Raw genomic sequence first — 15,045 nt, forward strand, 5'->3', positions numbered from 1 at the left:
ACCAGAAAAGCAATTACTCGAGAGGCGAGAGTCCTTGGACGAAGCCGAAGAGAGGACAAGACAAATGGCGGCGCGATTGGCGTTAGGTTTGGAGCATGGCAAACGAAAACCCGAAGAATTACCGATCCCACCGGCTGAGGCGTACGTCGTGACGCCTCATCGAAAACGTAGGCCAGGTTTTCACAACGCACCAGCGCAGAATCCAGCTTTCGTACCGTTCAATCCGAGCTTCGAGACACCTAGGAGGTTACAAGCGCCTCATCCGTTGAGTCTATCCGCGCCACCGTATCTAGTGAGCTTTTTACCCTACCTGTTGTCTTACTTTTTAACTATATCTCTTTAATTCTATCGAAGAAACGAGAAACAAGAAGAAAAATTGTTATTTCGAAATTCTCATTTTTAGCAGGATCGATCAATAACGCCACCAGGAGCATCGCATCGGCCACCAAGCGCCGATCCAGCTTCGGCTGCTGGCCTAGAACCACCTTGGGGTGCTTGGACCCTACCACCGGCTCGAGCACCCCCACCACCTCCAACGGAGGATCCACCAAAGTCGACACCCGTCCGAGAATACCGATGTACCTATTGTGGCAAACAATTCGGCATGTCCTGGAACCTGAAGACGCATCTTCGAGTACATACCGGCGAGAAACCATTTGCCTGTCGACTCTGCGTCGCCATGTTCAAACAGAAAGCTCACCTGCTGAAACATCTCTGTTCCGTTCACAGAGGTGTGATAGCTGCACCGGACAATACGTTTACGTGTTGTTTCTGTTCCCTCAATTTCGACAGTTTGCAAGAACTCATAAGGCATCTGTCAGGGCCGCATAATAATTTGCTGCTTAGTAAAAACCTGCACGATTAGCGACAATAAAAGGCTATCCGGTGCTAAGAAAGTGAACGATCTCGGGTATACCGATCGAACTCCGTTTCTTTCGTTGATATTTTATCTCGATTTTCCTCGAGTCGAATGTCGCTTTCGTTCTCCAGATCAGGTGTCGAGATACACCTACGATGTTTCGTCGAAGATATCGAAGTAATACATAAGTACGTCTTTTTTTATCAGACGATTACAATTTTCCACTTTGATATCGGGGAAAAGGGATCTCTTTGATCTGGAACTTTTAGATTCGATCGAATCTTCGATTAACGCGTGATTATCGATAACTGATTGGTATCTCTCAGCATAACCAGTTGTGATCTCTGATACCTAATACAAAGTTAAGTAGACGCGATTAATCATCCAAGTGTGCCGTCCCTTCGCGAGCTAAACGTTCCTCCGCGATAATAAATTAAATATTTTTTCGACACTTTTATAGGCCGATTCTCGCGAGGACACGGCACGAAGCACTGGAAGAGCCTTTACTGACGAATAGCAAAAAAAAGGAAAAGAAAAATAATATAAAATAAAGATAACAGGGTCCTCGTTTTCGTGGATCTTTCTTCATATTGAGAAGATTCAAGGACGAGGAAGTGATAACCATTGATACTGTGTCTTATCGATAAGGGTTAATTGGTAACTTCGTTTTTCGAGATATATCGGCTCGCGAGTTTAAGCGTAAATTGCCGAAGAGAAAAATGAAAAAGAGAAAGCTAAATAAAAAGAAATTCGCAGGAAGGATCGGAGAAAGCAGCGATCGGAAAGATGCGATCTCGTAGCACGTACGTAAAAAAGGATAAAGAAAATAAAAATGTTGACGGTGCGTTTTCGATCGATGGAGATCTTGAATTAAAGGGAGGACAAAAAAACAAATAATGATAACAATGATAATAATAATAATAATAATAATAATAACAATAATAATAATAAAAATAATAATAATGATAGTAATAGTAATGATAGTAATAATGATAATAATGATAATAATAAACAAAAGGAAAAAAAATATATTAATAAATCGGTTTAAAGCGTGCGACAGTCAGTATGAGAGACGTTTATCTCTCATCTAGCTCGGCGCTCAGAAACGATCGCAACGCAAAAATCTCTCCTCTCACGTGTTTTTTTTTTTTTTTTGTACATAATGTTAAATAGGAAGAAAGAGGCCGTGCGTTAACGGACTATCATTATTTATTTTACATTTTGTAAAGGGACCAACCGACTTTCCACCGATTTCTGTCTTAGGTAGATATTAGGTATATCCTGCCCGGCAATCGCCTCAGAACAAACTAGCTCGTAGTGAAACCGAACCGGAAAATGTTCGAGCGTCGCATCATGAGATTTCCGACGATCGCTGAATAGATAAAAGATATAAATAAATAGAGAGGGAGAGATGGATAAGAGAAAAGAAACCGAATACGAAAACAAAAACGAAAACGTAAACGAAAACATAAACGAAAGAACGAAACAAAAACAAATAGTAAAAAGAAAGAATGAAAGAAAATAAGAAGAGTACGCTCTATTTACGTCTTCCAATATCAGAACGTCCTTGTCCCCTCTCCGTATTCTCATTTTCGAAGAACCCCTCCGAATCTTCCTTCTATCGAATTCCAGTCTCTTCCTCTCTGTTATCTCGAGTAACGATCGTCGTTATATCTCAAGCGATTGGAGTGCCTTGCGTCAGATGGGTCCAAATCGGTCGATCGGGCAGTGATTTCATGTGTTCATAGGCTTAAGACAAGTTACGCGTATAAAAAAAATTCAATCAAGACGAATTACACGAGCTCGCTTTTAAAATGAGGAAATATTAAAATGGAAAGAGTCGATATAGCGATGATCATGATAATTACGGTTATGATCGCGACAATGATGATGATGATGATGATGATGATGATGATGATTATGATGATGATGATGATGATGATAATGATGATGATGATAATGATAATGATGAATTCTTAATTCAACATTAGAGAAGATTCTAATTATCACTCGGATTAAATCAATAACTTTTCGTTATTACGTCTAGTTCTTGTCGTTGTAAGTAGTAGCTTCTTTTTTCGTCTTTATTAGTTCTCTTACACCTTTTTTCCTCATCCTCTTCCTCCTCTTTTTCTTTTTCTTCTTCTTCTTTTCCATCTTCTACTTCCTTTTCTTCTTCTCCTTTTCTTCGTTGACGCAGGACGTCATAATATTCTTTCTTATCCCTCTAAACAAATCTATTTCCATAACCTAAGGTGCCTTGAAAAAAGGCCTTCCGACCTCTCTTCGGACCTCCCCCGACAACCACCTCGGTGATCATCGGTAATAAAGCAAGGGATTATGTACCTACTTGCTCTTTCTTTCTTTTTCTCTCTTTCTTCCTCTCTCTTTGTCTCTCTCTCTCTCTCTCTCTCTCTGTCTCTCTCTCTCTCTCTCTCTTTCTCTCTCTCTCTCTCTTTCTCTCTTTCTTTCTCTCTTTCTCTTTCTTTTTCTTGCCTGACGAAGAGCAACGAAGGACTTCCTTTTTTTAAACAAATGACAAGGGAAACATCGATATATATATATATATATATGTATGTATGTATGTATATGGATGCAAACTCTTCGATCGTCTTCGTCGCCGGAAATACAAAATTTTAAGGACAACTTCATATATATAAACGCCAAAGATAGAATCGTAAACCATATACAAAATTATCGATATATCTATGACGAAAACGACGACACGGAACAATGTTGGAATCAAGAAATTTTATGGAAAAGAAATTCAGTAAAATACATAAATAAAGAAAGAGAAAAAGAAAAGATACATCAGGCACGAATAATCATTAATAAAATGATCTCTAGGAATGAATTAAATTTAAATAAGATTTCAATGACTACATGATAACTTTAATAAATATTCATGATGAATGTTAAATTGAGTAAAAAAAAAAGAAAAAAAAAGAAACGGAGACACAGACATAGACACAAACACATAGACACACACGCAAATAACGAAAAGGATAGAAAAAAAGGAGACGTTGGGAACACACTAGTCCGTAATCCTAGTTTCTCTTTGTCCTGCTAACCGAGATCACTCGAGGTGTAGAAAGAAATTGAAGGAAAATTTGGCCTGTTTCGTTTTCTCTTCGTCGCTTTCTCGTTATTCGTACTATGTTTGTAGATTCATCGATACAACGAGGAGTGGAACGGGACGATAGAGAAACGAAATATTAGATGGAGATTAGAGGGGTGGTGCATGAGCTCCCATTGAATCAGCCAGAGTACGCGAATGGCCAGCACAAAAAGCGAATGAACGCAATGTGATACTAAATGATAATAAGAATAAAGATATAATTATTCTGTAGTGTGCGACTGCTCGGGACACGAAGCGTGTCATTTGAAACGAAAAATGTATGATAGAAAGAAAGAGAGAGAGAGAGAGGGAGAGAGAGAGAGAGAGAGAGAGAGAAAGAAAGATGTTCGTATCCCTAGAGTCGCCTTGAATATTATAAGCAGCTAGCCTATGTCACCCTCTCCCTCTATCCCACGAACCTACCCATCCTTAAACCCATCCTTAAATTTTTCCCAGATTTTCGAGCCGTAGACGGACTAGGGTTACGCAATAAAGATTATTTTAACGTTTAATTAATTATGCTTATTTTGTGTATGTATTATACACGTATACCCACGAAGCTGGGTGCTCAGATATTCCCTAAGAGGCAACGAATGTATTGTTATTATACGATATCTCCTTTCAAAGTAGTCTCTCTCCTTCGATGAATCATTGAGTTTCCTTTTAAATGTAAACATGTTCCAAGTAAACAATAATCTCGACATTTTCTTTATCGCGAGTTCCGAGAAATATCGTACGTTCTAAAAGATCTTGTTATTGTTATTGTTTGTATTGTATCGACCGAATCCGTCCTAGAAGGATCAAAACAAGAGAAAGATCAGTACCTTTGACGTCTCTCACGGGTAAATCTGGGCGAAGTTTCATAGCTGTTAAGCATTTTCCGAGCGGCGAGCGTCCTCTGCGTGCTTTCTTAGTGTTCATAGTCTTTACGATGAGATAAATTAATTCCGAAAGGGGAAAAATATGTAAAAATGAAAAGATAAAACAGAAGCGAGCGAAAAGAATACGTTTTTTGTTTTTCTTTAGTATTGTGCTTTCTCGACGACCCCTTTACACCGATATCCCTGATATTCTCATTACAAATTTTATGAAAATTTGTTTTCTTTCTTTTTTCTTTATTTTTCTTTTTTTTTATTTATGCAAGACGACGCTCTCAGAATAAAAATTCCAAACGTAGTGAAAGATAATTGGACGAAAGGAAGGGAGTCGAGGGACAACGTGTTAAACTAACGGTTCAAAGAGTCTTGACTTTTGAAGAAAAAGAAAACACACGAAACCCGTTATCGGTTGGGCTACGTTCCAGCTGGGCAACATACGTAAAGGCGTTCCGAAGCATTCCGTTGGTAGCTGTGTCGATTGCATAATTACGGGACGATAAATAAGACGCAGGTTTTCTCGTTTTGTAGGTTCCCCTCAAGATCGGTCACGCTCCTGCCACCTACCAGTTTCCTTCGTGAACGTAAATATCCAACGAGCATGTAAGGTCGAGGTTGTTCAAACCGGCTTCGTGAATGGTTACAGGAAGAATAACGCCTCCTTGAAGCACGCTTCGCGCTATAATTCTGCATTCTGCATCGCGTGCCGTGTCATACCTTCGGGCTTATGCGTTAAAACGACGTCCGATTCGATATAGGCACGCTTTCTCCGCTCAACGATCGCATAAATGACCCATGGTAGTATCAACGCCTGAACCTGTTATTGGCTAAAATCGCCAAGCAAAATATTTTGATCCTTTTTTTATCCTTCGAAAAAATTGATCGATTTAAAAAGATATAATTTACAGGGGCGTGACTCGATTAATTATTAAAAATACGATGAATTTATTAAACGATTAAGTTCAACGCTTAATCGTAGGATTATTTTGTTGGTACTTGATAATCGTAATGGTAAGATCAACATCTAATGTAAAAAAATCCATTTTCTTCAAACTGGTATAATAACTAATTCTTATATCGAATCAGTTATTCATATAGCATTTCACTCTTATCGATTACTCATCTTATTTAATCAGGATGGTCATAACGAGTCAATTGATCAATCAAGTCAGGATGGAATTTTAATAAATCACTTTCCTTAATCAATCCGTTCGATCAGCTTTCTTCTTAAACATGTCCGACACGTCTTTGGGACCAGTCTTCCTTATCGATAAACCTGGCCAATGGCCCGGACAGTCCACCCATCGGGCACGAGGTTCGAGATTCTGCTCTCGATCAAACGGACATTGGCTTGGAACCGTTGGAAGATAGAAATTCATGAAATCGAGTCGTGGTGCCGAGCGTGAGCTCGAAAAGTACCGTTGTCTAAGGAATTGCATAATGGAGCTTGCGTTTCTTGTTTTTCGTTGGGAGTGCAGACATCGAGCTAGCTGATATTTATTGGCAAGAGGTTCGTACCGACGTCATTGACCAATAACCGAGTCTCGTCTCTTCGGTTTTCTCGTCTCGTTGACTAGCCAGAGTTTCTCGAAGTCCGTGAAGAGTACCGTAAGAACGTCAATACGTTGGTAAGGGTAAAGAGGGGGTATCGACGCCCGGTCAACGCTCCTGCATTCTACCTCCTTAATGTATATAAAGAAGAAGCATCGTACGGATTTCAAGGCAGATACCAAGAACAACATGTACGGCAAGGTGGTTTTGACTCTCACGACAATTCTGGCATTGACCAGTGCCCAGATACCAAGTCTGGGTTGGTGTCCGGAGTACGTACCAATGGCGAACTTCGACATGAACAGAGTAAGCTGAACAATCTTTATTTGGAAAACTAGATTTGATTTTTTTTAAAAGATACGTGTAATGGTATCAATGGCTTTTTAAAGGATTAAGATTTAGGAAAGTAAAGCGTTCCATAGTTTTTCGAAGAATTATCAATGTGACTAGGAATTATTTAAAAATCAATATTAAACATTATCTATACGTTCTACTTGTTCTTTAAACTCAACATCTTCAAAAAGAAATAAATAAATAAATAAATATCCTAAGATCACTTTAACGAGTATATCGTATTGTTATAGTTTTTGGGAGTTTGGTACGAAGCGGAAAGGTATTTTCAATTAGCTGAGGTGGTTTCACGTTGCGTCATGTCGAATTATACGCAAAGTCCTGATGGCAAGTTACGTGTAAGCAACGAAGTTACGAACAGAATGTAAGTGCATAATTCATCGGAAATTCAGTGTTCCGAGATGAAATAAACATAATTATTATTTAATTATACAGTACAGGAATCAAGAGAATATTGGAAGGTGAAATCAAAAAGGCAGCTTCGAAAGCGGAGGAAGGAAAATTACACGTGAAATATACTGCAGTACCTCTAACTCCAGAGACACATTATTCAGTGTTAGAAACTGATTATGATAACTATGCCGTGTTGTGGAGCTGTTCCGGTATTGGTCCGATTCACGCCCAAAATGCTTGGGTCATGACCAGAGAGAGAATCGCACCTGGATCGATACTTCAAAAGGTACTACTTTATACGTGTATATACACACACACAAACATATTTCTTTTTTCAAAAAGTTATTTCAAAATGATACATGCGAGTCTTAAATACGTAAAGTTCTTATCAATTTCGCTTATTTTAAATCATCGAATGCACTTAATGTACTATATAAAATGCATTAGTTTTTCTCGATAATTTCCTATCAGGATCTAATAAAACTTCTTCGACTATAAATATTAAGTTATAATTATTATTAAAAATTAGATACTCGTTTAAAAAGCTCGTGAATATCAAAATAGAGGAATAAACGAATAAATGCAAACGATATATCTGTTTTAGGCTTATGGCGTTTTGGACAAATACAAAATTTCCAAAGCGTTCTTCGTAAAAACGAATCAAGAGGATTGCGCTTATCTCGCACCTTCTACGGCTACCGAGGATAATACTGCAGAGGCTGCTGTGGCACAGGAAACACAGGAGACAACGGAAGAGCACGTGCGAAACGTGTCTGGTCAATTATTGGACTTAGAAAAACCAGTCGAACACGTCGAAGAATCGATCGAGAAGGAGAAGATACCACAAAAGGTAGAAACCGTACCAGAAAGAATTCTCAAGGTCGCGGCAGATTTAATCAATGAAGATAAACTATCCGAAAAATCAACGAAGGAAGAAAATTTGGAAAAGAAAACAAATTTAAAAAAAATCGACGAGAAATCAAAGAAGAAAGAGGAGACTCCGGAAATCACGAAAGAATCAAAGAAAACGAGTTCGTAAAGAATTCTATCGATCTTATTAATCTCGTATACGCGAAGAAAGCAAACGACAGAGTTATGAATTATGCTTTACGATATGCGATCGATTTGTAACATTTTGATCAGGCTCGTAACAATTGTTTTATAGAGAAAAGAGAAAAGAAAAAAAAGAAAACGAAAAAAAGAAAAAGATATCTGTCTGGCCTCGATCGTCAAAATCGTTCGTTATTTATTATATAAGAATCGAAAGTTAGGAGATTAAAACTTAAGAGCCGTTTACAAATGTAAAGAAAAAAAAAAGAAAGAGAAAAAAGATCCAAGTCGAATAAATTGTTACATAAAATACGTTTTCTCAAAAATCCACTATGTAGAGATTGTCTATATTTTTTTCTGCAATCCTTCATACAAATAACAACTTTTCTTATTAATTATACGTAAGATGATTAGAAATATCTAGAACATTTTAGAAAATACGTATGGGGATTCTCATTGGAGAGTCTTACTTCTTTTCTAATCCGATAACACTTGACAATTATATAAAGTTATTCAAATGAAGCGTTTTAAAATTTTTATTATTTAATAATTAGATTTTATGAGAACATTTAATCACCGTAATAACGATACAATTCCATTGCAAAGATTTAATCCAAAAAGATTCTATATAAGAAAGCATATTCTCTTCAAATACATCAGTTTCTTTTTGAATCGTCTTATATTTAGCAGTCAAAGTACATTTGATTGCTTCATAACTTATATGATAGACATAAATTGTAGTGTCCGAGAAACTAGAAAGCCTTATTTAGAAACTCCTTCTACTTACATAGATCCAATCTAATCATTCGTATCAGTTATATATCTCTGAGAAAAATACATCTCAGACACGATAAACTTCTATCGTTTCTAATAGGATAAAACAAATTTAATCGAAACTTTCCAAACGAAATTTTTCAAAAGACATAACCAAAAGTAGGCGAAGGTAAGATTCGAAGGTCAACTTACATAATGAGACGCAGCGCGTGAGTATAGGAGACGAATACTTGGGTCAATGACCCGAGAGGTTAGTGATCTTTTAATCTATTTCTCTTTCTCTTTCTCTCTCTCTCTCTCTCTCTCTCTCTCTCTCTCTCTCTCTCTCTCTCTCTCTCTTATTATTTCTTTCTATGAAGAAATTCAATGGGATCGAAGATGTTTGTCCGAGACTAGCATTCTTGAAACCTCGAACAACGTACTTACATATACATATACCGTTACTGACCCACTAACTGATAGTACTCTTTCGTACGCATCCACTGCGTCTTGCGACGAAGAAGAGCAGGAAGACCAGTCATTGTGGAACGCTTCATCGCATCGGAAGTATCATTTTCTTGTGTGCACGAAAATCCCTGCCTGGGTCAACGACGTTCCCTATCTTATTGTTATTCAACCGGTGTCTTTCATCTCCTTCCACTACTGTCTTACTCTTTCTCTCTATCTTTCTCTCTCTCTTCCCTCTTTCTCCCTCTTTGGATAACTCTTAAAGTCAAGGTCACTAGGTGAGTTCGTTCGTCTCTCTTTCTATCTCTTTCCCCCCCCCCTCTCTCTCTTTTTCTATCTCTCTCTAACACGTTTCGACGTTCATTTTTATGAAATACTTCCCATAAATAATACACCAACAATAATTTTAATATATATTTCTTCCTAATAAGAGATACTATCGATTTCGTTAATTCTAGTTTTTCTAACGTGACTTATTCATTTCATATATATATATATATATATTTATAACGTAATTATGCGAATAATGTTGATCTGAACGATGAATAATATCTTTTTTGTACATTGAGCGTGTGTGTATATACGTGTAGTCTTTTTTTCTTTTCAATCAATAAGCCATTTTTACAGCTACGTAAACACTCGTCGAACGGAAGAATATCGTATGGTCACGAAACGATTTCATATGTACATACATATTTTGGAAAATTAGCATAAGTATATATATACATATATTCCTTTTTTGTAAAGGTCAAAACTGTTATTATATTTAACAAGATGTTCGATTTTTAGTACTAGATATCTATATTTATTATTTGTACTTAGAAAACTAATTGGATTATTTAAAAAACGTACCAAAGATTTATTAATTTAGTATAGCTACAAGATTTCTTTTCAAATTTCCGTGAACGTTCATTGTTACATCACTAAAGATAATTTTATCTACTATTGTTTGTTTGTTTGTTTGTCACGAAGGTTCCTCGCGTTCCCGGTGTTTGATTGATAAAAATTTTTCATGACAGTGATGATCTATGCAATTCAGATCTTGCTGTTAAAGGATGATAAATAAAGCGTACTTTCAGGAAATTACACGTTGATTTTAACGCTTTCGAGATAATTTCTTAAATACTACTTGTTTATTTTCTTTTTATTATTTTTAACACGAGACGAATTAGTTTTTATGACGAATCAAACTCAAAAGAAAAATCGTCGTTTTTTAAAATAATTCTCATAAAATTTATCGATACTTCGAATACAGCTATTTTTTGAAAATTTATATATACATAACATAACATTGTACATAAAACATGCTGTTACGGCATGACAATCGATAAAAAGTGTATCGCACCTTGCGTAACACAATGTTATTATTTTTAATTGTCGGTAATAAGCACGTAATATCGGTTGTATTTACGACATATAACATTTATGTCGTTGAAATTTCTTAACATCATATCAATTCGTATTACAACATGTTGACGAACAATATTTGTGAAAACACACACTTGTAAATTCACCTGTCAGTTTATGCGATGATTGCTTCTAATTAATGGAAATACATGCCGGATGGAGAACGTTTCTAATATAATCGACCTATAACCATATTATACGTTGATTAGGTTTTCATCGAACAGATGTATGACCTAGTAATGTTTATATAATAATATTTGATATAAGGTTTTAGTTAAAACCGTAACCAACGAATTTGTTTAGTGTCATTAGTATGAGTCAATTTTAAATGAATAATTTCATCGTATGAATAAATGAATATATAATTGTCGATATATCGATTAGATATTCTTAACCAATATGACTCTTTCCATACGACTATTTATCTATTTATCTTTCTTTTCAGGACGAATCATCTACATATGTATATAATGTGTTGATATTCGACTTTAATCATTGTTGTTACTACTGTCGTTATCATTACGTGTCTTATAAATATAGCCTACTTTTTATGAAGCACTTTATCGAAGATATCCATTATAACAGCATTGATAATATTCTAGAATAATTCTACAATACTCGGTATTACGCGATCTTGCGCATTTATTCTCTCTAATGATACTTTGATGTATAAATAAGCGAGGTATTATCAAAGATATCTTTAGTTTCAATTCGGATTTGTTCGTGAACAGATCGATCGTTACAACTATTGAAAAATTATAATCCAATCGGTAAGAAAACATCGATTTCTTATATTGTCGAACGATATCGAATGTTTTCTTTTAAAATCTGGCATTGTAAAAAATAAAATTTTGAAAAATGTTTAAGTTTAAATTGAAAAGAAAAATTGATTGTTGAAAATTCAAAGGTTAGAAGAGAATTTAAACTTGGAGATCTCTTCGAACTCGAACTGTTTTATGCGACAAGAGTTTTTGCGTTATTTCAAAAAAAAGGAGAAGAAAAAATTTCCATTCAAAGTTTTGGCGAACTTAAAAATTTGTTATCCTCTATTTTATTTGTTTTCTGTTTTTAATCAATTTTGAAATTTTTTCTCCCTTCTCCTGTTACAGTCATGTTACCATTATCGTTAATTCTTCTTTTGGTGGGTATGGCGTCAGCCCAAATACCTGCCCTCGGCAATTGTCCAGACGTTGAATATATGACGAACTTTGATGTGGGAAAGGTGAGTTTGCATTCGACAATAATTCCAATCGTAATTATTCGACGAAACTTTAATATTTCTAATCGATTAATTTATCGCTGTTAAAGACGATTAAAAAAATTATCGATGATTTTACTTCGTTATTGTCGCAACAATATTTTATTATTTTTAATCCTATATATAATATTTTTCACGTATTATCTCACAGTACATGGGAGTATGGTACGAGATAGAAAAATATTTTGCAATATTCGAATTTGGTGGAAAGTGTGTACAAGCTAATTACACGCTCAACAGTAACAACACAGTCAAAGTAGTAAATCGACAAATTTCTTACATGTGAGTACGGTGGTCTCGATCTATCGACCATTACACCATATTGCGCAACGAATTAACATTTATAAAACACATCTCAATTTTCTCGATTTTTCTGTAGAACCGGTGTCGCAACTTCAATCGAAGGAATTGCAAGATCCGAGGGTGCACCGAACGAATCGAAATTGCTCGTTACATTCCCATCCGTTCCGTTTACAGGGGATGCTCCTTATTGGGTCTTAGAAACTGATTATGACAATTATGCCGTCGTTTGGAGTTGCAGAAGTTTTGGTATATTAAAGTAAGTTTTATTATTTTTGTTTAACGTTGAAAAAACATGCCGTACGACTATTCGTTCTTTATGAATGAATTTCTTAAATACCTGTAAAAATATTACGTTCGTTCCTTTGCAGTGCTAAAATTATTTGGATCTTGGCACGAGAATCTTCACCATCTCTCGCTATCATGCAGAAAGCGTATCAAGTTCTCGATAGAAATAGAATAAGTAGAGCTTATTTTATGCGAACGGATCAGAAGAATTGTCCAGCGAATTATTAAAAAAATTCGAAAATTTAATTCGAAGAATTTCGCAATTGTTATATATATATATGTCTGTTAAAAATTATTCAAGAAATTTTTATCGAATGATTATGATCATGCAACCCCTTATATAGTTTCAAATATATGTATTATTATTTATTTTATATAAATCTCGATCGGGAAGATAGGGATTACATTTGCCGGCCATTTTCTACTTGATCGACAAATTAGATATTTATTCACTTATAATGTAGATGTTCAGTTTGATTGACTATTTGTTCAGCCCTTTCGACTATGGCCGATTAGAGAAATAGAAGTTTACAATGGTTGACTTTTTTATTGTTATCTGTAAATAAAAAATTTGCCAATTACTCTTAGTCTTGTTGATAAAGTAGAAAGCTACTGAACTTATCACTTTCAGTCGATGAGGACGGAAAGTTCTATGATCTCAGAAAAACTTTGATGGCACAGTCACCTACAAGAATCGATTAGTTAGGTTTGCGTATTTAAAGAATACAAAACTTGTTCTTATAATTTTGTCTATTTTGTGATTATAAGATCTATCGATCACGATGTTCCATTCATCTAATATATGTTTTAGCATAGAGTTGGTATTTACATTTGTATGACTCTATACAAACTAAAATTTTATCCAGAGAATTATTTATTGACTTTTAAAGGGCTCAAAATGTTAGTTTCAAAAGAAAAAAGAATGAAAAAAGGAAAGCGAGTTGGATGTCAAATGAATTATTAAAAAATCGATAAACTCAAAAATGTGGAACTTTGTTAGTAAACTTTTTAATATTAGATAATTTACAAGATGGGGGATGATAAAAGATAGTAGAATAAGCGCGATATACTGAAGTAAATAAAGGGACAACGAAATGATTTATTTGGTGATAAATAAAAAGATCGTATTAAACGGAAAGAAAGATTGATAAAAGTAAGCGCAAATAATTTTGTTGGTCTCACGTTAAAAATGAAGGAAATGGATACCTCGATGATAAAATAAATCGTGCGAAAGGAAGCGCGACAATAGCCGTTAAATTAAATAAATAAAGCAGGAAAGGCGGAAGGGTAAACGTCGAAGGGTGCGGTCGCGTGCAAGCTGACTTTTATCATCGTCGCGTGTCGCTCGTGCAAACAACCGAGTTCATTCGAGCCATCGTTCGTTTCATCAACGATGCATTGTTCGTTCGTGGAAAAAAGAGAGTTGGTTTGTCCCACAAAACTTCCACGCGGGAAAAAATCCGAAAAGATGTTTTCCCTTGAGAGAGATAATTGTCGACATTTATAATAGGGATACATTCTCTTCTTTTTATAATATTTCAGAAGTATTGTAAAAAAAAAAGAATTCATTGAATGTATTTAATATCAATAAATACGAACATATGACAGACTGCAATAGTTATCGATCCAATTTTCTTCTGCAACGAGTAAATGTCGAGTAAATGTCGAAGTTGTCGTGCAAACTTAAAAATTAATACATTCTGTGATCTCAAATTTATTTAAACAATATAAAAATACGCGAAATTAAAAAACTAATATCTAAACAATAATAGAGTTTGTGATATTCGAAACCTGAATTTTCGTGTAACGATAATCATTCCATTGTTTTGATTTTTTAATAATAATGGCAGTAATAGTAATATAATAGAGTATAATAGACTATTATAAAACAATAGAATCATTGTTAGCCCGTGGGTCTCCAAATGCAGTAACCTCCACGTGGTGAGACCTGGGTCGGTATTACTTGCAATTTATTGATATCTAATCGTAAATAATGTAACGCAAGTACTACCGGGCGAATGGCTGCATATTTGAGTTCATTTCCAAAATCTTTTCAATCTAATTTTAACTAAATATTGAAATACTTAAATTTTGCATTTTTAATCATGTCAGAATAGATAAATAAATTTAATATAACTCTAAAATAATTTCTTAAGAAAACGCACAGAAAACACTGACTCTAATTTATCGTTGCGTTACGGGCTCTTTTTATTACTCAATTAATTATAATTGACCCTTGAAAAACGTTCAGTTCGAGTTCTCCCACTGGAATAGAGTAGCCAGTTGTTTCTCTAATCGTCGCAATCGCCGTCGATAAATTAAAGCAGGATGGAATCTAAATCAGGATCTAGATAGGAAGGGAAAGGCGAAGTTC

General features: G+C 35.2%; 3 protein-coding genes across 9 annotated transcripts in view; all 3 read left to right on the forward strand.

Annotated features, from left to right (window-relative positions):
* LOC122630770 (transcription factor Ken) overlaps nt 1–3,717 on the forward strand; it is a 30,834-nt gene extending 27,117 nt beyond the window's left edge. The window contains exons 5-6 of one of the 2 annotated variants that reach the window (XM_043815644.1): nt 1–292; nt 404–3,717. In XM_043815644.1, the coding sequence (XP_043671579.1) occupies nt 1–292; nt 404–865 (754 nt within the window). In that variant the 3' untranslated portion in view covers nt 866–3,717. The remainder of the gene's footprint in view (nt 293–403) is intronic. The other variant, XM_043815645.1, reaches the window with a different exon arrangement.
* Nucleotides 3,718–3,755: 38 nt separating this feature from the next.
* LOC122630771 (apolipoprotein D-like) lies at nt 3,756–9,068 on the forward strand. 5 transcript variants are annotated; one of them, XM_043815648.1, is made up of 6 exons: nt 3,756–5,650; nt 5,761–5,863; nt 5,989–6,709; nt 6,988–7,118; nt 7,190–7,433; nt 7,752–8,983. In XM_043815648.1, exons 3-6 carry the CDS (start codon nt 6,539–6,541, stop codon nt 8,184–8,186), a joined length of 981 nt encoding a protein of 326 aa, XP_043671583.1. In that variant the 5' UTR covers nt 3,756–5,650; nt 5,761–5,863; nt 5,989–6,538; the 3' UTR covers nt 8,187–8,983. The 5 variants fall into 5 exon arrangements, with proteins under 5 accessions (XP_043671583.1, XP_043671584.1, XP_043671581.1 ...); XM_043815649.1 differs by having other exon boundaries at nt 3,756–6,254; nt 6,331–6,709; XM_043815646.1 differs by having other exon boundaries at nt 3,756–5,863.
* A 414-nt stretch (nt 9,069–9,482) lies between these two features.
* On the forward strand, nt 9,483–13,252 carry LOC122630773 (apolipoprotein D-like). Of its 2 annotated transcripts, none has more exons than XM_043815653.1 (5): nt 9,483–9,696; nt 11,935–12,047; nt 12,235–12,365; nt 12,463–12,642; nt 12,755–13,252. In XM_043815653.1, exons 2-5 carry the CDS (start codon nt 11,937–11,939, stop codon nt 12,897–12,899), a joined length of 567 nt encoding a protein of 188 aa, XP_043671588.1. In that variant the 5' UTR covers nt 9,483–9,696; nt 11,935–11,936; the 3' UTR covers nt 12,900–13,252. The 2 variants fall into 2 exon arrangements, with proteins under 2 accessions (XP_043671588.1, XP_043671587.1); XM_043815652.1 differs by lacking the exon at nt 9,483–9,696 and adding an exon at nt 11,437–11,595.
* Nucleotides 13,253–15,045: the final 1,793 nt, after the last annotated feature.

Source organism: Vespula pensylvanica, chromosome 7, assembly GCF_014466175.1.
Source record: "Vespula pensylvanica isolate Volc-1 chromosome 7, ASM1446617v1, whole genome shotgun sequence".
NCBI lineage: Eukaryota > Metazoa > Arthropoda > Insecta > Hymenoptera > Vespidae > Vespula > Vespula pensylvanica.